This window comes from Jaculus jaculus, chromosome 1 (assembly GCF_020740685.1).
Source record: "Jaculus jaculus isolate mJacJac1 chromosome 1, mJacJac1.mat.Y.cur, whole genome shotgun sequence".
NCBI classification, from domain to species: Eukaryota; Metazoa; Chordata; class Mammalia; order Rodentia; family Dipodidae; genus Jaculus; species Jaculus jaculus.
In genome coordinates this window covers 183112984-183135830 of record NC_059102.1, presented here as the reverse complement: position 1 = coordinate 183135830, position 22847 = coordinate 183112984, and the positions used below count along the sequence as shown (strand labels likewise).

At 42.0% G+C, this 22847-nt stretch overlaps 1 protein-coding gene across 5 annotated transcripts in view; it reads right to left on the bottom strand.

The window, feature by feature from the left end:
- Positions 1-3994: 3994 nt before the first annotated feature.
- Positions 3995-22847, bottom strand: part of Klhl2 (kelch like family member 2) — a 133385-nt gene continuing 114532 nt past the window's right edge. For 4 of the 5 annotated variants that reach the window (XM_045132071.1, XM_045132078.1, XM_045132097.1 and 1 more), the window contains 7 exons: positions 21305-21422; positions 18385-18582; positions 17586-17687; positions 14924-15052; positions 14186-14326; positions 6179-6322; positions 3995-5135 (listed from right to left, as the gene is read on the bottom strand). In XM_045132071.1, coding sequence (XP_044988006.1) covers positions 5107-5135; positions 6179-6322; positions 14186-14326; positions 14924-15052; positions 17586-17687; positions 18385-18582; positions 21305-21422 — 861 coding nt within the window. In that variant the 3' untranslated portion in view covers positions 3995-5106. The remainder of the gene's footprint in view (positions 5136-6178; positions 6323-14185; positions 14327-14923; positions 15053-17585; positions 17688-18384; positions 18583-21304; positions 21423-22847) is intronic. The other variant, XM_045132086.1, reaches the window with a different exon arrangement.

Here is a 22847-nt window from a genome sequence, read left to right as displayed (position 1 = left end):
CTATCTATACAAGACCATCATAATAGGAGGAAAAGATGGATGACATCAAAATAAAAGAGACTGATTGAGGTGGGGAGGGATATGATGGAGTATGGTTGCAAAGGCAAAGTAGGAGGGAAGGAATTACCATGGTTTATTGTCCATGGTTATGGAAGCTGTCAATATAAAAAATAAAAATAAAGAGAAAGGGGAATAAAAAGGTTAATGCTAGGATTCATATGGCACAGCCCTCAAGGAACAGGGAAAGACCTATGTCTTCTAGAGAACCCAGACTCATCATTGTTTTCAGACAATGCAGGGCATCAAAAAAAAAAAAAAAAAAACAGCTGCCTTGCAATACAGGTGCTGACATCTGCCCTTGAACTTTGCTCATACCTGGAGCTCCTTCGTGGCAAAACTTCTAGACCCACTTGGACACATGATCTCTTTTTTTTCTCCCACACAGAACAAGATGGGTATTTTTCTATGTTCGGGGAAAAACCAAACCACAAGTTAGCAATGCAGCAACTGACAAACCTTAGCAAATGAGAGGGAGAGAGAGATGTTAAAAATTGCCAAAGGGGCTGTAAAAGACGACCTAGGAGTTAAGGCATTTGCCTGCAATGCCAAAAGACCCCAGTTCAATTCCTCAGGACCCATGTAAGCCAGAATGTAGAAGGTGACACATGCATCTAGAGTTTGTTTGCAGTAGTTGGAGGTCTCTACCTCTTTCTCTCTCACAAATAAATAAACAAATAAAATATATATTTTAAAAATTGCTGAATAGGTTGGCCTAAAGACCTGGGTTCAATTCACCAATTCCCACATAAAGACAGATGCAGAAGGGAGCACGTGCATCTAGAGTTTCCAGTGGCTAGAGGTCCTGGTATGCTGATTCTATATGCCTCTCTCATTAATAAATAAACAAACACATTTAAAACATAAATAATAATGCAGATAACCAAGCAAGGGAGATGGCTCAGTGGATAAAGCGCTTGCTGTGTAGGCATGAGTACCTGAGTTTGGACCCCCAGCACCTATGTAAAGCTAGGCACTGTAGTTGGCTTGTCAGTAATCCCAGCATGTCTAAGGCAAGAGAGGAGGCAGGGACAGGAGAATCCCCCAGAAGCTCAGGAACCAGCTAGCCTGGTGAAGGGAGTGGAAGGCAAGGACCAACTCCCAAAACTAGTCCTCTACCTCCACATGTGTGCCATGGCACTTGCATGCCCATAATCACACACCCATCAGAAAATTACAGGTAAGTCTTTGACAGATTCAAAGTTCATGGGACCTTAGCATTTACAAGTGTAGTATAACATGCAGTGTGTAGTACCAATTACAGTGCCCCGTTCCTGTCACTGTGCTCCCAAAGCCTATCCTGATCAGAGAGTCCAGTGACTCAGTGAGCCCATTTTGCTCAACCTGAATTTATGCTAATAGAAAACTTAGGGTGGAGCCCTTACATATTCTTAGAATGGCACCAGTCACCACAAATACCACACGATTAAAGGATTAGAGGGCTGAAACTTCCAGCCTCATTCACCCATCTTCATAGGAGACGAGAAACAAGCTCTGTGGAAACTTCCCAACATGTGGGGGTGTGAGAGGGTGGTGGCTCAGGGAGGACAAGAAAACTCTGCCCCACACCTCACTCAGCATGTCTCTCAAGCTTCATCCTTCATGACACCTCTAAAAAGAGACCAGAAGGGCTAGGGAGAAGGCTCAGTGGGTGAAAGTACTTTCAGGACAAGCAAGAGGACTTGAGTTCAGTTCCTCAGCACCCACATTAAGCTGAGTGTGCTAGCACGAGTGTCTGTAATATCAGAGTTCTCATAGCAAGATGGGAGGTAAGAGACAAAGAGTCTTTGGAAGATTCTGGCCAATCACTTCGGTGTGCTCAGTGGCAAACAAGAGACTTGGCCTTAAACAAGGTAGAAGGAGAAGACTGTCACCTGAGGTTAGCCTTTTACCTCCACATGTAAGTTGTGTGTTCACACCCTCTCCCCACACAAAGCTTAACACACACACACACACACACACAAACACACACATCAGAAACCATGGTTTCTAGAGTTGTGTGCTGTCCTAGCAAATTAATATAACCCAAGGAGAGAATGGGAATGCCACTTTGCAGCCAGCTGGTTAGAGGAACCAGTTTGACAACCTGTGGTTGGTATCTGAAGTGGAGAAGCCCGAGGGTACTGAGCCCTCAGTCTGGGAGATCAGCACCTGGGTCAGAACTGAATCACAAGGTGCCCAGCTGATGTCCTCGGGTCAAGCACTGGTGGAGAAACTTCACCCAGCCAGTAACAGAAGTGTTCTGTGTTGAGAGAGAATAGGAGGGGGTACCGTTTCCCCCTCTATATTTTATTAAAATTTATTTATTTATTTATTTGACAGAGAGAGAAAGAGAGAGAGACAGAGAAAGAATGAGTGCACCAGGGCCTCCAGCCACTGCAAATGAATTCTAGTCACATGCACCACCTTGTGCATCTGGTTAATGTGGGTCCTGGGGAATCGAACCTGGGTCCTTTGGCTTTGCAGCCAAATGCTTTAACAGCTAAGCTATCCCTCCAGCCTTGATTTTTTATTTTTTTCTTTTCACAATTTTTACTAACATTTTCCATGATTATAAAAAATATCCCATGGTAATATCCTCCCTCCCCCCTCCCGCACTTTCCCCTTTGAAATTCCATTCTCCATCATATTACCCCCTCTATTTTTACAGAAGATTATTAGGAAAGAAAAACAGCCTTTACACTTTTCTTGGTGCTGTCAGAAACAGCTGATAAGAGACAAATTCATTAGCCCCATGATGTGAATTCATGCTTCATCAAGTCAGTGCGGGCCTTTTCTTAGTAAATTCTGTTTTCACTTATAATGGAAAGTTCAACTGTGTATTGCACTCTTACTTAAATGTGAACAATCTGTATTTAGTACCTAGTTATCTTTTCACATGATTATCACCTGTTCTGCAAACAGCTCAGACTAAGCCTTTAAATTCCTCTCTTGAGTAACAGCTATAATCTCAGTACTTCCTTATGGTAACCTTCCCTTCCCGCTGTACCCAGAGATCAACCATCCACTCCATCCTCCAACTCCCATCTCCCCAATTCTTTTGAATTAGTATCAAAACCACAATCTGGTTTCTAGCTGCTTTAGAAAAAGTATTATTTTCTTTGATTTATTTTGTCCAATGTTACTTGTTTTATCTTATGTCCTGTTGAACATAAGGGGCAAGAAAATATAAAGTTTATATTTAGCCAATCCTTGAGACCTTTCCTTAATGTGTAAGGTTAATGTTTATTTAAGAATAGCTGTCAGTGCCATCAGTTATTTATTTCAATAGACTAATCTGACAGGCAGAAATTAAAAACACACATTTGTAAGAAAGAAAACACACACATTCTTTTCTTAGTGTGTGATCTGTATGCACATGTGTGTGTGCTTGTTCACATGTGTGAGTGGGTACATGCATGTCATGGCATGTATGTGGTAATCTTACAGGCAGAAATTAAAAACACACATTTGTAAGAAAGAAAACACACACATTCTTTTCTTAGTGTGTGATCTGTATGCACATGTGTGTGTGCGTGTTCACATGTGTGAGTGGGTACATGTGTGTCATGGCATGTATGTGGAGGCCAGAGGGTAGTCTGAGTGTCAGTGCTCACCTTCTATCACCCTGTTGCTGGCCAAGTGTCTCGTTGCCGTCCACTGCTGCATTCGCCGGGCTAGCCGACCTGCGAGCTTTGGGGGGCTGTCCTGTTCCCTTCCCCTCACTATAGGAGCGCTGGGATTGCAGACACCCACGCTGTGGCCTTTGGTAGCTCTGGGGTCGAGACTCGGGTGCTCATGTGTGCAGAGCACGTGCATTATCCAACGAGCCATCTCCTCAGCCCATTTATGCACAGATTTGTGAAGTTAAGGAATGCAGATTTCACAAAGGAACCAAGAAACCTCAACAAGCAACTTTCTCAATATAAGGCTGAACAGATAAAAATCAAGAACATTGTGAAACAAATAATATACAAATTTTTATTCAAAGATAATTCAAGAAAGACATGTTTTGGTCATCTTTAAAGTGAGATTAATTGAAGATCTCAGAAAAACTATATCTGATCAATGCACATAACTACTCACTGAAAGCTCTCTCTTCCATTAATAGCAGCTAAATTTATACACACAGAAAAAATTCTTAACACCATGCAAGTTCAGTTGAATTCCATACATTCATTATATTCATCAAAACCTGCAGTTATGTTCATGCCAAAAGTGTTACTTTAAGAATAAAAATTTAAAACACACACCAAAACATGACCAAGATTGAACTGAAGAAAATAATAAATAAGCATAATTTATATTTTATTTAAAAAAGTTTGGCATCACACATATTCAAGTGTGTCACACCATGTTCATTCCTCAGAAGTGGCATTTTAAAGTGTTAAGCATTGTTAAATATCAAAAAATACAACTCTGTTTTACAATGTATTACTGGCATAATTCAAAGTACTGTGCCAATTATAAATAGATAATCAAATTTCAAACATCTTTTCAAACATATTTAAAGGAAAGCATATAGACACACATTTATATGCACACAATTTATTATACTCATGTAATCAAAGATACTTATAAAAGCAAACAGTGTTACCCCTCAATTATTTTGCGTACTTACATAGATTTTAATATCTGTCCACAGAGTTTCAGTTCCTGGGCACAGAAATTTTTGTTTCTCAGGAAAAGGAATCAAGATAAAACTTAATTTTACAAGAACACACATTAGCTTGATCCTCTTTCACAAAAGAATCCATCGTCATTCAGGGTGGATAAGAAGAAGGTCTTATGAAAGCGACTGTTGGCTAATGACCACAGAGTAAGTACTGCAGTCTGGGTTTCTTACTGAAATTCAGTCAGCTGCTGCTCACCGCAGAGAAAGCCTCACAGCGGTGCTCCTACCAAAAATGACCTTCAGGACCCGAGCCTCTAAAGGCAGACGACGAGCTGACCTTCTGCTGAGAGTTAAAGTGCAGCTGCAGGTGGAGAAGTGCTAGTTCTCAGTCACTTCAGAAATGCTTGTTGAAGCTTGTTTCTCATGTATAAGTATGCTGAAAATGTCCTTCAGGCTCATAATGGTTTATCAATAACTGTGACCCCTGAACAAAGAAATGAAGAAATAAAACCTGTCACAGGCAGCATGCTGTATCTTTGAAGAAGTATTGAATTCTGAAAATTAAACCCATAGGGATGGCACCAAAAAAAAAAAAAAAAATTGCTCATTTCAGAATCTCTTTCCTATAGTGTAGTAACATTACCATTTTAATATTTGTGGCTATGATATCTCATTCTGAGCAAGATCTGTATTAGATACTAACTTTTTGCTCTTTCCCTTTATTATTGAGGAAAATTGCTTTACTCAGAAACACTCAGTACTCAAAGGGTCAAAAATACATTATGCTCACCAACTTGGCTGTGGGTGATGGTTTCTTGGTGATGTATGTGTGCCAAAAGTAATAAAACTATAAACTTTAAAACACATGTGATCAATTTTACGTGACTCAATGTAACTGATAAAAAGTTCACCTAATACTGTCATTGTATTCTAGGATACTATTATATAGAGTTCTAGGAAGTGTTGTTGTGAATGATGCATAAATAGTAATGATTAATTAAGGTGAGACTTTTTCTCCCTATTTCATCAATTTTGTTACATTCTATTACTTTAAAAGCACCACAGAATAATTAACATGTACTTTAAAAATTTCAGTATTATAATATTGAAGACTATTATGATTTGTTTTACTAAAAGGATGGACCAAAATTCTGTAACTATAGAAATTACTCCATGGCTTCACTAGGACACTGCCCTGGAGGATGTCAGGGGAGATCAGGCATCACTCATACCTTTCTAAGCACTAACGCCTTACCATCCAGGAAACTCCTCCCCACCACAGGCTTCAATTACATCCAAATTTATCTAATACTTCTAGGCTTCAGATCTGGGATTTTAACTATTAAATGACTCTAGAATGACAGATGAATAATGGTGCTTTTTTTTCCAGAAATATACATAGCCAATGTCCATTATTTAAGTCTCAGACATAGACAACTTTCTCTTATAATGCAAAACCTTATTAAATAAAATGATGTCCTTTGTGTGTATAATACGAGAGGACAGGTAAAGTGAGATAATAATTACCTGCATAGCTTCTCCCTGTGCTCATACAGGATGACACAACTGTCCACTTATCTGTGGTGGGGTTATAATACTCCACGGATGCCAAATTACAAGAACCGTCATCACCTCCGACAACATATAACAGACCATTAACTGCACAAACACCTTCAAAACAGACACAGAAAGAAAACAATAGCTTAAAACCTTTGGGTAGATATAAAAAACTGTACGTGTGTGTGTGTGTGTGTGTGCGTATGTGTGTGTGTGTATACCAGAGATTCTCCTTCCATAAAAGGAGGCAGAAAGAACAGAGTATGAACTAGTCACAATTCCTTTTGTGTGTGGCCTTAGTATGTCATTAAAGCCATAGTTGCTTTACATGTGCCTTAGCTCATTTACTCCTCACAGCTTTACTTTGTAGGTTAGACAGTACTTTGGTCCTCATTTCATTAAAAATAGAGAAAGAGCCAGGCATGGTGGCACATGCCTTTAATCCAACACTCAGGAGGCAGAGGTAGGAGGATCACGGTGTGTTTGAAGCCACCCTGAGAATAAAGAGTGAATTCCAGGTCAGTCTAGACTACAGTGAAACCCTACCTTGAAAAAAAAACAACCAACCAAAATAAATAAATAAGAGAGAGAGAGAGAGAGAGAGAGAGAGAGAGAGAGAGAGAGAGAGAGGAGAAAGAGAGAGAGTATGAATGAATGAATATTAAAGGTTAAAGGGGTAACTCTCAATGCCAGCTTCTTAGGGAATCTAAAGGGAAAAATATAATAGAAGGTAAAAATTATTCCTAATTTTAATTTTAAAAGATATTTTCTTTCTTTCTTTCTTTCTTTCTTTCTTTCTTTCTTTCTTTCTTTCTTTCTTTCTTTCTGTGTGTGTGTGTGTGAGAGAGAGAGAGAGAGAGAGAGAGAGAGAGAGAGAGGGAGAGAATGGGCATGCCAGGGCCTCTAGTCACTACAAATGAACTTCACTATGTGCATCTGGCTTATGTGGCTCTGGAGAATCAAACTCAAGTTCTTCGGCTTCTCAGACAAGAGCCTTAACTACTAAGCCATATCTCTAGCCCCCTATTTTGTCATATTGAATGGTTAGCAATTTTATTTTACTTAAAAGTGAACAGTGAAGGTGTTGCTCAGTACTAGAACACTTGCCTAGCATACGTGAGTTCTTGGGGCAATCATCAGCACTGAAAAAGAAAGAAAGCAAGGGGTGGAGAGATGGGTCAGAGGTTAAGGTGCTTGCCTGTAAAGCCTAATGACCCGGGTTCAATTCCCCAGTACCCATATAAAGCTAGATGCACAAGGTGGCACATACATCTGGAGTTCGTTTTTAACAGCTGGAGACCCTTGGGCACTCGTTCTCTCTCTCTCTCTGCTGCAAATAACTAAATTTTTTTTTTAATTTTTATTAACATTTTTCATGATTATAACTAAGTAAATTTTTTAAAAAATATATTTTTATTTATTTGCAAGCAGAGAGAGAGAGAGAAACAGAAGAAGGCAGACACACAGAGAGAATGGGCATGTCAGGGCCTCCAGCCACTGCAAACGAACTCCAGGTGCATGTGCCCCTTGTGCATCTGGCTTACATGGGTCCTGGAGAATCGAACCTTGGTTCTTTGGTTTCGCAGGCAAATGCCTTAACCACTAAGCCATTTTTCCAGCCCAATAAAATATATTTTTAAATTATTTTATTTTTATTTTTATTTATTTATTTGAAAGTGACAGAGAGAGAGAAAGAGGCAGATAGAGAGAGAGAATGGGTGCGCCAGGGCTTCCAGCCATTGCAAATGAACTCCAGATGCATGCACCCCCTTGTGCATCTGGCTAACGTGGGTCCTGGAGAGTCGAGCTTTGAACCAGGGTCCCCAGGCTTCACAGGCAAGTGCTTAACTGCTAAGCCATCTCTCCAGCCCCCCCCCCCAAATATTCTGAAAAAGAAATGAAAGGAAAAAGAAAAGGATTGAATGCAAATGTGAAGTAGTCCAGTCTCATAAAGACAAATATCTTGTTTCACTGTGGTTCACTGATTTTATAGATATATAAGATCATGATGTATATATGATAGAAAGTAGAAATAAAACTGTTTCAGAAGATAGACGGGCAAGTAAAGGGAGGGCAGAGGGTATGAGGAAGAGTATGCTCAGAGCACACTACATTCTTTTATGAATGCCTTCTTAAATACAAAATAATTAATGAACACTGAACATGGCAACACATGACTATAATCACAGTACTGATGCCAAAATGGGCCATGGGGAGACCCTGTTTCCAAAATCCCAAATCAAAACAGACTGGAATTTCTATACAGCATTTGAAAGTGTACTCACATGCAAGAGATCTTTCTCTATTTTGCCAAAACGTAACTGTATTACTATTCTAGTCTCATCACAAGAAGAGACTGTTTTGTTTTGGTTCTGATTTTTTCAAGGCAGTATCTCACTCAAGCCCAGGCTGACCCCGAACTCTGTAAGCCCGAACTGGCCTAAACTCATGGTAGTGATCGTCCTACTTAGCTCTGCTTCCCGAGTGTCAGAAGTAAAGGCGCATGCCACCACATCTGGTTCCCATACTGTTTTAAAATAGCTCAAATGCTTAAAATCAGAAGTCAAATCTTCCCTTCACACAAGTTCCCCCAAATTTTATACATACAAATCTCTGTGCTACCTTAGTAATAGACAACAAATGGTTTGAAGAAACCAAATGCTTCCCCCTGGGTGGCTCTGTTATGACAGACAAGTGAGAAAGGGGCTGCATTTCACCAAGGAGTTTCCTCCCTTCCAAACATGAGGTGCTCACAGATGAAAACACACCCCACTGCAAAAGAGGTAAAGGTTAGCATCTATAGCCGCTGATCATGACAGCTATACATTTGAATAATGTCAGTTCTCTAGCCAGGCAAGATGTGCCCATTGGCACAATAGTGGCATGACTGTTATGGGAGTAACCAACTGCTCTCTGACTTGATTTGAGGCTGGGTCCATGAGAGGGGATTCATGCCTGGTGCTGAAAACTCTAGGCAAAAGTTGGTGGCTGAAATGGTCATAGGCATGAGGAAGGAAGCTACTACTGTTGTGTGGATAAATGGAAATGTTGTGTCCATCAAACTGCTTTCTAAATATGTTCATGCCCATGAATAGTGCCGCTCTCACCTCGGTCAGAGAAGCTTCTTTCTGCAGGTGGTGTTGACTACTGGGGAAGACTACTGAGTCAAAGTGCTGAGAGTATCTGTTGAGTGCTCAGCACTAAATGAGACATCTATATCACCCTCTCCAAGGCTCAGGGGATAGTGCAAAAGAGTAGACACAGAGAATTCAAGAGTCGGAGGATGGGGAGGAGTGCCATGAAATGTTATCTTCTGGACATATCATGGCCATAGCATTCATGATCTTGCAGCAGCTGACATTACCTGCATAAGATTAGGTCTATAAACATTGTGTCATGGATGGTGGAGGAACTCATGAGGTCCCCTCCCCTCCCTGAGGAGCTACGGGCAGTTAATGGTTACTGGAGACAGGGGAGACATTTTCTTCAGCAGTGCAGCTACCAATAAACTGCTCGTGGTCCAAGAAATAATCCCTCCCACCCGTGTTTATACAAGCAACCCTAATTACACACACATATACATGCACCCCCCAAAGTAGAGGAGGCACAAATTGGGAAAAAGGTGTATGGTTTTTGTACATGCATAAAAAAAGGTCAACTAGGGAGATGGAAGGGAGGAAAAGGGGAGGGAAAAAGGAGGAGGAAGGGAAGAGGGAGAATGAAAGGAAGGAATGAATCATTTCTACTAATGCACTAGGCTCATACCAGGCTTCTTTTTGGCACTGGGTACCAAACCACTTTTCAGAAGGATACACATCCTAAAGCACTGGGTGGCTCTGGTCTACCTGGTTTGCTTCACCACAAACCACCATGTACTGAAACTACTATAGGCACGCCAACTATTGCGAGGCCGCCTGTAATCTTATCCAATTTTTCTTCTCTAGTTTCGATGTCATACTTTTACTTTTCCTCTACCCTTCTTGTTTGAACAGTGTCTCACTATGTATACTCAGCTGGTCTGGAACTTGCTACACAGCCCAGGAGAACCTTGAATTTGGTATCTTCCTGCCCTGTCTCCTGATTACAAGCCTGTGCCACCAAGTCTAGATTTTTCTTCCAGACATGATGTCGTAATTTTGACAGCCTTTTAAAATGATCTGTAAACTGCTTGCTGGTTATGGCTTCTACATGCTCTCACCTCTTCCCATTTGAATGAGAACACATCTTCCTTTCCTTGCCAGTTTAGTGCTCCCTTTCCAACTTAAGTGCGTGGGTAAGGTCCTAAGATAATGAGGACAGATGACCTAGAGAGATCTTATCACAAGTTTGAGACAATCAAAACTACAAAGTGAAGTGTTTGAGTCTAGAATACAGGAAGGCAAGTAAACATTAACCATGGTCTCTCTAACTCATTTTTTAATGTATATGTCATGTGTGGTCTGCATGTTCATATGTGTGTAAAGAGGTCAGAAGTCCAGTGTCTTCTCTAATTGCTCTCCACCATTTTGTTTCATTTTGTTTTTGAGGCAGGGTCTCGTTCTAGCCCAGGCTGCCATGGAAGTCACTCCTTGAAGTCATGATGATGTTCCTATCCCAGCCTTCCAAGTACTGGGATGGAAAGCATAAGCCACTGTACCTAGCACTACCTTATTTCTCGAGACAAGCCCTCTCACTGAACTCGGGGCTCACCAATTCAGCTATACTAACCAACCAGCTCTTCCCAGGGCTATACCTGTCTCTGCCTCCCAGCCATGCAATAAGAGACGGGCTTCCATGCGTGGCATTTTACACAGGTGCTGGGGATCTGAACACCACCCACCAAGCCGCCTTCCCAGGCCCGGTGTTTCTAATTCATCATGTCCTGGATTGGGAACTTGCTGTACATAAGGCCTAGTCTTGTGGGTCTTGCTATGGTTCAGATGATACCTTTCTGAGAGGCTTTTAGTCCTTTACCAAGTGCAATTAATTGGGTAAAGTACAAGGTCAGATAAGAGTTCATGATAAATTTTACTCTATTGTTAAGCATCCTTACAGTGTTCCTTAGAAGTTGCAAAGAGAATTTAAAGAGTATTTTTAGGAGGTGTATCTAGCAACATAATTCAGTGGTATGCAGTGGGTTTGAGAATCATCAGGAATGGATTTTAGAGTATGGGAAATGGCAGAAAGCTCATGACGTTTTGGAGAAGCCTAGATTTCCCCAGCAGCCCACTAGCTAGTCTGCATCCTCCTCCACGAGCATTTCCTTTCCATGGATCTTGAGGAATTGTCATGTGTCCCACAACTGTTTTGTTCAACCTTGGGCTACATGTGTGGGTGGTGGTCCCATAAGAGTATAACGGGGATAAAAACAATTCCAAACATAGTGAGTGATGGGGGAGCCTGGAGCAGCCACCCTGACATTGTAGTTAGCTCATTATTCCAGTGCTAGCAGAGATGCTGGTGTAAATAAACCTACTGCACTGCCATCTGCAGGTGAACACAGCACCTGCAGGATATACAATACAGAGGGCCCAGAAAAGAATGACCATTATGCATTTTGCAGTCATTTTTAAAGCATATCCCTTATTTACCAAAAAAAAAAAAAAAAAAAAAAAACACTTAGGGCTGGAGAGAAGGTTCAATGGTTAAGGCATTTGCCTACGAAGCCCAAGGGCCTGGGTTCGATTCCCCAGTGCCCACATAAAGCCAGATGCACAGGGTGGCACATGTGCCTGGAGTTCATTAGCAGTGGCTAAAGGCCTTGATATGCCTGTTCTCTCTCTCTCTCAAATAAATAAGCAAAATACTTTAAAAAAAAAAAAAAAAACCACATACTACAAAACAGCATGCCATGCTACACAGGCAGCAGCCTCATACATTTTATATCTGCGTTTTATTACTGTATCGAGAAGCCATGTGGAGTGACTTAGGTTTATGTAAGCACATGCTATGTACATTGTCAAAAACCACCTGATGATGCTTTCTCAAAACATGTCTCTGTCATTAACCAACATGACTGCAACTGGTTCTCGAATCTTGGAGATATCCATGTTCTGAAAATTACTTTTGATGCTGTAATTTTTTACCATTTTCTGGAAACCTTGAACTATGTTAAATGAGGGTGATCTGTTTGGCTGCCCCCTCCAGATTCATGGAGTGTTTATGTTGTTTTGTGACCGTCTCATTATGTATCCCTGGCTGGCCTGCACCTTGACATCTTCTGCTTCCACCACCCACCTCCCAAGTCCTGGGCTTATAGGTGTGCGCTACCACACCTGGCTCACAAATAGCTTCTTTTTTTGTTTTGTTTTAATCAATTTATTTGGATGTGTGTATTGTGTGTGTGTGGGGGGGGGGGGTACACCAGGGTCTCTTGCTGTTGCAAGTGAATGCCAGATGCTTGCAACACTTTCTGTGTCTGACTTTATGCCAGTGTACTGGAGCTGAAACCAGGCCGGTAGGCTTGGCGAGCAAGTGTCTTCAACCACTGAGCCATCTCCCAGCCCCTCAAATAACTTCTTGTTATATTTACTCAATTAGACAAAATTCCTAAGAACTGAACCTTCAGTGTGGGTAGGTGGTAGGCACTCAGAAATGTTTATGTTAAACATGAATGAATTTAAGTATCAAATAAAGAGGACTCTAGCTGTGATCAGTTACTCTGCACATTAATCACTAAAAAGCAGTGGTTAGTAGAAATTATAAAGCCACTGAAGTGTAACAGTATGCTATGTTCCAGAACCATGCTAGGTATTCAACACACACACACACACACACACACACACACACCATACTTTCTGAGATAGAATCTCATGTAGTTCGGGCTGGCCTCACACTCTATGCCTTCAAGGATGACCTTGACGTTCTGATCTTCCTACCTTCACCTTCTGCGTGCTGGGAGCACGGCTACGTGTCGCGTGCCTGGCTTATGCACCTCTAGGATCAAAGCCAGGACTTCATGCATGTTTGGTAAGCACTCTACCAACTGAACTGCATCAATAGCCCCTACATTATTTTTTTTTTAATATAAATTTTACTTATTTGTATTTGTATTTATTTTATTTTTACTTATTTCTTTGTAAGCAGAGAGAGAGAGAGAGAGAAAAGAGACGGGGGGGGAGGGGGGGACGACGGCAGGGCCTCTAGCCACTGCAAACAAACTCCAGATGCATGTGCCCCTTGTGCATCTGGTTTACGTGGATCCTGAGGAATTGAACCTGGGTCCTTTGGCTTTGCAGGCAAATGCCTTAACCACTACGCCATCTCTCCAGCTGCTTTATTTTGTTTGAGACAAGACCTCACTCTGCAGTCCATGCTGGCCTGGAACTCATTATGCAGCCCTGGCTAACCCCAAATTAACAACAATCTTCCTGCTTTGACCTCCCAGGTGCTGGAGTTTCAGGCATGAGTCAGAACACATGGCTTTTTAATATATGTATGTGTGTGATATGCATGTGACTGTGCATGGTCCTGAGGGAGGTACATACATGTGGGCAGGCATATGTGGAGGTCAGAGGCTGTTGTCAGGAGTCGTCCTCCATCTCTCTTCACCTCATTTCTATTGAGACAGGCTCTCACTGATTCAAGTTAGGCAACTTGTCCTAGGGATCTGCCTGTCTCCACCTCACAAGTGCTGGGCTTATGGGCATGCAACATGCCTGTTGTTTACATGGGCTTTGGGGACCTGAACTCAGGACTTCATGTTTGCATGGCAAGTATTTACTGATTGATCCATCTTCCCACCATGTTTTTAGCAAGACTGAGGATCCAACCAAGGATCTTATGTTTTCTAGGCAAGTACTCTACAACTGAGCTGGGGGCCCAGCCCTACATATGTATGCCCTTTATGGGATTATTATATAATTCTCTGCATCTGGAGAACTCAAACTCTTATTGGGGAACCCAACTCATTAAAGAATAATGGAAATACACCCTGAAAAAAATTTCTAAAAATTATATAAATTTTATAATCTCATATATAATAAACTACACAGATACCTGCATTTCTTCTGCACATGTTCATATCTGCAACCTGTCTCCACGCATTTGTGGCAGGATCATAGACTTCAACACTTTTTCGTACTAAAGGACCATCATGACCTCCTACAGCATATAATAAGTTGTTTAACACACCAACACCTACAAGACACAACCAAACAAACCTTAGTAGGGCAGGAGGGCCAAAACATATATAACATCTCAAAGTCAATTCAAATGCCCTGTAACTAAACATTTTGAAACTGAAACTCAAAATAAAAGTAAGCTGACATGAGAGCATATGATTTAAGAGATGGTAGAACTGAGCATTTCAGTAAGAACACTAATTCTGAAGAGGAAGGTCAAACAGAATAGAAATATGTAAAAGCCCTTTCAAAGATCGCCCTGAAAACCACTCTCACGGAAGTCCTTCGTATGTGAAAGCATACCACTTGTAAGAATGGGCATGAAAAGGGCTGATTACTAAACAAGTTCCCAAATAAGCACTGAAAACAAAAGACCTAAAGGAATGAGAAACATTATATAACTAAGTGGAGAAGCCTTTTAATATGACACTTAGAATTTAAATTTGACTTTGTAAAAGTGCTACTTACCAGTAGGCACTTAAAACCATTTAGTAGAGCCTCCAAAACTAGCATATACTTTCAGATAAATGTCAACAGATATGCCAACGAATCATTTCACCTATTTAGTCCCAACGTTTTCATGCTTCTGCTGCTAACTAGGGTTCATATTTACCTGCCCCACTCCGTCTGGTGCTCATTTCCGCTGTATAGGTCCACTCGTTTGTGGTGGCATTATAGCATTCTACTGTGCTGAGACACTGGCGAGAAGCTCCATCATAACCGCCCACAGCATAGAGCAGACCTAGACATGGGACCACAAGAGAGCGAAGGCTGTAGGCAAACTCATCTAATGTCGTAAAATATCAATGTACTTTCTTCTAAGGCTTCCCCTTAAAGTGTTCCTGGATTTTGTTTTGCTTTGTTTTATCAAGGTAAGGCCTCACTCTAGCCCAGGCTGATGTGGAATGCATTCCATAGTTCACATCTTCCTACCTCTCTGCCTCTGAGTGCTGGGATTAAAGGCATGTGCCCCCACTTGGCTCCTGGCTTTTATAAGATATATTATAATCTTGCCTAGTGGTAACAGGCAGTATAACCAAATCACATTACAAAGAGCCTCATGGTATAGATGAGGACATTATTTTTTTAGATTTTCATCAATAATCTGACTGATAATGTACTACAATTAACTCATATCTTCAGATGACACTAGGTGAATAACAGCCTAAAGCACAAAAATATCAGTTCTCTCAGTAAACTGGGAGGTTGGCCATGTAACTCAAGAGTAGTAATAACTGAGGAGGTAGCTCAGTGGTAGAGTGCTTGCCGTGTATGCACAAGACCCTGGGTTCAATCCCCATTAAGAAATTATTAATAGGAAGCACTGAAATACTATTTGGCAATACACAGACACAAGGTAGTAACACTACATAATAGGTGATATTGAAAACAGTGTTCTGAGTGTGAAAAGTCAGTTAAAAACTATATGATTTCATTTATATGAAATGTCCAAAAAAGAGAAATCCACAAAGCGACAGGAAGTAAATTAATGATTGTTTGAGGGCTGGAGAGGATAAGGAAAACAGTTAAGTGGGGAGGTAAGGCTGCTTTTGGGGGAAAATAAAAATGTTCTCAAATGAACTGTGTGGTTGTAGTAGTTTGAATGTAAATGTGCCCTCCATAACAACATGTGTTTGAATACATAGTCCCCAGCTGCTGGCGATGTTTAGGAAGGTTGTGAAACCTTTAGAAGGTGAGGCCTTGATGGAGGAAGTGGATCCACTGAGGATGGACCTTGAGGTTTTCTAGTGTACCCCCACTTGCTTTTCTTTGCTGCCTGACTGGGGTGACTGCAGCTTCTTGCTCCTGTCTCCCATGCTTTCCCCATCATGATGGACTCTACCCTCTGGAACTGTGAGCTGAATCACAACTATTTCCTTCCATAAACTGCTTCTGCACAAGCATTTGTGACCATCAATAAGAAGTAACTGATAAACATGGAACTGTATGCACTAAATGGGAAAACCGGATGGGATTTGAATTCTATATTGATAAAGCCATTTTTTTTTCCAAGAAAATTTTCTCTAGAAGAACTTTTCTTAATTAATTAATTTGAGGTGGGGGAGGGAGAGAATATGGGCATGCCAGGGCTTCTTGGCTCTGCAAGGGGACTTCAGACATATGTGATAGTTTGTGTCTCTGGCTTTATGTGAGTTCAACTGAACCTGAGCTGGCAGGCTTTCCAAGCGAGCACCTTTAACTGCTGAGCCATATCCCAGACGAACTCTGTTTTTGTAAGTATAGAATCTTGTCCACAGTAAGAAAGGACTGGAAAAACACAAATTTGCCTAAAACAGTATTTGGAGAAAAAGAAATCATATCTAATGGTTATAGTCTCCCTCAAATTAGGTTTGGGAGCAAGATGAGATATAAATAAATAACTATGGCAATCCATCCTTTGCATGTTAAGAAGCCCTTTCTAGATACGAGTCTCTGCATAGATATTAAGTAGTTTGCCTCTCAAACAAATGTAATAAGGTCACGTGACAGGACTGAAAGTACAGCTCTAGGGCAAGGCACTTGTCTCTTGTGCCCTGGTTCAAACCCCAGTACTATAAAATATCAAGTGGGCTGACCATCTTCTATTGGACACACACAGACAAACATAGGAAGGGGAGGTGAAGAAGGACAAAGGGAGAAGGGGAGGGTAAAAGGGAAGAAAGAAGGCTTATACAGGTGACTTCACATAGACACGCTAATTTTTTAAAAGGAGAATACACACACACACACACTCTCTTATTTATTTATGAGAAAGAGGCAGAGAGGGAATGGGCACACCAGGGCCTCCACCCACTGTAAATGAACTCCAGAAGCATGTGCCACCTTGTGCATGTGGCTCATGTGGGTCCTGAAGAATCAAACCCAGGTACATTGGCTTTGTAGACAAGTGCCTTAACTGCTAAGACATCTCTCTAGCCCAACATGCTAATTTTTCTGTTGTTGTTGTTTTTTGAGGTAGGGTCTCATTCTAGTCCAGGCTGACCTGGAATTCACTGTGTAGTCTCAGAGTGGCCTCGAACTCTTCACGATCCTCCTACTTCTGCCTCCCGAGTACTGGGATTAAAGGCGTGCACCAACCCACGTGACTACCGACACGCTAGTCTTAAGAAGACAGCAATTTAAGTTTATAGCAGTTATGACTGTTTCTTTTGAAATGACCTCCTGCTGGCTGTCTTATAAAGCAGGGAGTCAGCTAACTGGAAGAACCACTCTGCAGAATCAAGCAGCCCGGTGTACCTGAGAAAACGTCAGCATGGAAGGACCCCAGTACCTACCTCCCACCACGCCCACGCCCACGCTGCTCCTCCTCGTGTTCATTGGAGCGACATGAAACCACTCATTAGACTTTATGTTGTACGCCTCCACAGATGATAAGCCTGCAACAAAGCACAACACCCTTCACCTCCTCTCCCAAGACACACTCGCCTTTTATGTAAAAACTTCTAAGGAAAAACGCTTTCACCTGCTTCACATTGAGCTAAAATTAAAGGAAGAGAATTCCGGATCTACAACCAGTCAAATCCATGATGGGTGAGAACAGCATCTCTCCTAGACACACTACCTCGAGCAACTGTCCTTTTTTTTTTTTTGGCTTTTTGAGGTAGGGTCTCACTCTGGTCCAGGCTGACCTGGAATTCACTCTGGAGTCTCAGGATGGCCTCGAACCCTCGGTGATCCTCCTACCTCTGCCTCCCAAGTGCTGGGATTAAAGGTGTGCACCACTACGCCAGGCTTTTTAAACTCTGGGAGATGACTGACTAGGCTAAGAAAATGTATATATTCAGCATACTTAATTAAAAATGTAAGAGAACTTTTTATCTTATTTTAATTTGTTTGAGTTTTTGAGAGTGTCTATCTATGTAGTCAAGGCTAGCCTCAAACTTACACTCTTCTTGTCTTGAGCTCCCCACTGCTGGGATTTTGGGAGTGTGCCACCACCTGGCTTTGAAGAAATTCTTGATGTCATTTTGAAACGTCTTATTTACAATACCTGTTTAAATACTCCAGTATGTGCTAATGTGGCCATAATTCATTCCTAAGTGTGGCTACCATGTTCACGTAAGAGGCACTTACCTGTACTCCCATCAAAGCCTCCCACTGCATATAGCAGCCCATTTAACACGGCCGCTCCCAAAGTGCTTCTCCGGTCTCGCATGTTGGCCACGCTGCTCCACTGATCTTTCACGGGGTCGTAGGAATCGACAGTGCGGACTCTCAAGGAGCCATTAAAGCCACCCACGGCAAAAACAAGCCCAGCCATATAGACCATCCCTGCGAAAGGAAAACAATATTTTGGGGTGAATAGGCCACCAAGTACCAGAACAGCCTGAACCAAGGCTAAAGTCTACAGCTGCTTTCAGAACATGACACTCCTGACGTTTGTTTTTTGTTTTTGTTTTTGTTTTTTTTTTTAATGAATTGGTCTGTTAAAAGAATGCTTGTTAGCCAACTATGGTGGTGCATGCCTTTAATCCCAGCACTGGAGACTGATGTAGGAGGATTGTTATGAGTTTGAGGCCAGCCTAGAGCTATAGAGTGGAGTTCCAGGCCACCTTGGGCTGGAGTGAGAACCTACTTCAAAAAGAAAAACAACTAAAAATTAAAGCTCTTCATTCCCAAGCATATAAAACCATGAGTATACAATTATGTATGTATTAGGAACTAGCGGTAGCACTGTTTATAGTGAGATAATAGTTTTAACGTTCAGGGCTGGGGAGATGGCTCAGCAGTTACTGGCACTTGCCAGCCTGGGTTCAAGTCTCCAGTCACATAAAGCTTTTCGGGACTGGCAAAACACAAATATGCCAAAGGGAGTATTTGAGGGTTAAAAAAAAACCCCCACATCTAAGGGTTATAGTCTTCCTCAAGTTCTGTTTGGGAGAAGATGAGATATAAATAAATAGGCAATCCATCCTCTGCATATTAAGCAGCCCTTCTCCAGACACAAACTTCTGCATATATATTAAGTGATTTGCATCTCAAACAACTGTAATAAGATCAGGTGACAGGACTGGGAGCACAGCTCCAGGGTACAGCAATGGTCTACTGTGCCTCATGAGGACAACATGTATTCATCTGCAGCATCAAGAGACCCAGACGCACCCACCCACCCACACATACACACACATGCATGCGCGCACACACACACACACACACACACACACACACATGCACACGCACAGGCACAAGTAAATAAGAATTGAAAACAACTTAATAGTCTAAACATTCAATTCAAAACTAATAGGCTAGACCTTTAACTCAGTAATAAATGTCTGCATAGCAAGGGGAGGCCTTGCACCTCAAGCACAAACAAAAGTTAATAAAATTATATTAGTCTATGGCCAAACCCCCCTGAATGCACCCGAGCTCATATAAAATTATACTACAAAGGCTAGAGAGATAGCTCAAAGGTTAAAGTGCTTGTTTGCAAAGCCAAAGGGCCCAGATTCCATTTCCCAGCATCCACATAAGCCAGATGCACAAGGTGGCACATACATCTGGAGTTAGTTTGCAGTGGTTAGAGACTCTAGTGTGCTCATTTTCTCTCTCTCTCTCTCTCCCTCTCTCTCTCTCTCACACACACACATAAAGAAATAAAAATAAAATATTTAAAAACTATGCTACAAAATGAAATAGTAGCCAACATGTGTGTATGTGTGTGCGTATTTTTCTGTAGCTTAAACTAAGGGCCTCATATATGGTAAGCAAGCCCTATGTCTCAGCAATACAACCATGGCCATAGAAAATAAAGCAGAGCTGCTACCATCACAGAACTGTATCCTTGAGAACTCACTGCACTAAGGGAGATGGGAATTATGGGCCCATGTTTCCAACCCTGAAAGGATGCTCAGCATTTGCAACTGTGTATTCTGATTTGGTTTGGCCAATTAAGATCTATTTCAAGAAATGTTTGTGAGATGCCAAATGAGAGCAACTATGGCTTAGAGCTTACTCAGCCGTCGGCTAGAGCTAAGGTTCTCCGGCTGAAAAACTGCTCTCAGTAGTTTAGTAAAGGTGACCAGGAAAAGATACAGCAAACTGCCCCAGAGGCTCAGAACAGTGTCTAGGTGCAGACCGAGCGGCACCTGGCCATGGTGGTACCTGTCTTTAATCTCAGCATTTCAGAGGCTGAAGAGGAGGATCATGAGTTCTAGGCCAGCCTGGGCTACCATATAAGACTGTCTCAAAAACAAAACCAAAAACAACAGCAGTGCGTAAGTTATCCCTCTCAGTGCTTTTTTTTTTTTTTTTTTTTTTTTGGAATTGGTTCAGTTTAATCTCCAAGTTCATACACAGAAGTCATGTCAAGTGTACAATGGAAAAAAATCAAGCAGCACACATGTAGCGTCCCACTACCCAAAGGACTCATAAGACTTAGAAGCCAGGCATGGTTGCTCAGACACTTAATTTCACCACTAGGGAGGCTGAGTAAGAGACTCACTATGAGTTTGAGGCCAGCCTAGGTTTACACAGTAGGCAACAGGTCAGATTGGCTAGAGTGACACACATAAAGTTGATGAGGATTTGATAGCGTAGTGTTTGTAAGTGTCCCCCTATTATGAAATATAACTAGCTGGCTGCTTAAATGCACACTATCAGCTGGGGTGCTTCAGAGCAATGTCACACAGACCTGTGGCCTTCAGCTTTGCAGTAAGATCTGTGGACAACAGTCTTCCTCTTACGTGAGCTGTATGAGGTGCCTGAGCTGGTGTTTAACCAGAGTCGTCTCAGGCAGAGCTCCCCTAATACACATGCTTCTCCGTTTTTCATAAGGCGTCACGTAGAGCAGGAGCGCCTCAAGCGCACTACCACCACTAGACTAGGTATGCAGGAACTCCCCATACTCCTACTTCAATCTCCTGGTGCTGCAATTACAGTCCTAAGCCACCATGCCCAGCTTTCTAATGAACATTCTTCTAATCATTAAACAAGACCCGGGAGAGAAGCTCTCAAAGACCCAGCACCAGACAGCACCCAAAGGTCCTATGCTCACCTGCCCTGCACCTCCTAGAAGGCAGCTCTGCTACCTGGTGCCATCGCTCCTCTTTAAAGTCGTAGCACTCCACGCTGCGAATAGCTTTTGGTGCTTGGCCTCCAACCACCACCATCAACTGGAAGGGAAAAAATATAAATGCTTGAACAAATAACTGTTGCATACTCACAGGACTTAAAACTCCCTAAAGCAATCTTATGTGAGGAGCACTGAAAAGAAAACAGCATGGTGATCTCAAGAGAAATGGCCACCTAAACAACACGAGGTAAACCTCAACTAGTCAGGTTTGTGACTCTATTATCTAGCAGGTCTAGTTAAAGATGTGCATTTCAGGGCTGTTGAGATGGCATGTTGGTTCAAGGGTGCAAAGAGTGACAACTCAGGTTCGACTCCCCAGTACCCACATAGAGCCAGACGCACAATGTGGTGCCATATGTTTGGAGTGCATCTGCAGTAGAGGAGGCCCTGCCTGGTTTGTTGATTCTCTCTTGCTAAGTAAATAAATAATTTTTTTTTTAAGTAAGGATTTCAGGGGCTGGAGAGATGGCTCAGTGGTTGCAGGTGCTCGTTTGCAAACATGCTGGGCCACATTCAAGGCTCCAACACCTATGTGAAATCAGGCACAAAGTGGCACATGCATCTGTGATCCTAATGTGCTTCATCAATGGGGATGGGGCCAAGAGAATCCAGAAATCCATGGACCAGCTAGCCTGGAATACACACACACAGCAGCAGAACAAGAGACAAAAAGAATGTTGAAGGAGAGGTCAAACACCGGGAGGTGGGTGCACACCCCAGCACCCACAAGTCCATGCATGTGTGTGTGCACGTGCGTGCACACACAAACACACATACACAGATTTCAGGAACTAAGAGGGATTTTTGAACCTTCAGGCAAAAGCAATATTTAAGAAAAACGCAGAAGGCAGTTGGCACTGGCCAGGTTGCGGTATGACACAGGGCTTGCTGTAAACCACATATTGCATGACTAGGGACTAAGACTGCCAGAGTCTACAAGGGACAGAAGTAAATAGGGGTCACGAGGCAGGTGGGGTAAAGAAGCCAGTAAGTACTGAAAGGAAGATGAAAAGGAATTGGAAGTTGATGAGAGCACAGATTTCTGGATCTCAAGGAAACAGACTTCCCTTGACATTCCATAAATGAAACAACCAACAGGACAAACACTGGAGAGGCAGAAATCAGAATGAACAAACACAGTAGTCTATTGTTGGAAAGAAACATGGTCTACAAAATTTCCTCCATTCAATTCAACAGCTATTCACTAATTGCCTACCATGTCTATCTGTCCAGAACTGCACTAAATATTACATGTAAGCAATAAAGGACATGGTCTCTACCTGCAAGAAAGAAAATACCTGACCTAGTTCAAGAACAATATGTAGCTGTAGACAATCAGAAAGTCCCTGTTTAGTGCAGACACTAATTGCTACTTACTACAGATCAGAAAATGGAAAGCTGTCTTAATTCAGGGAAAGCTCCTGGAGGTGGTGCAATGAGGGCCACGGAAGATGGATGGAACTTA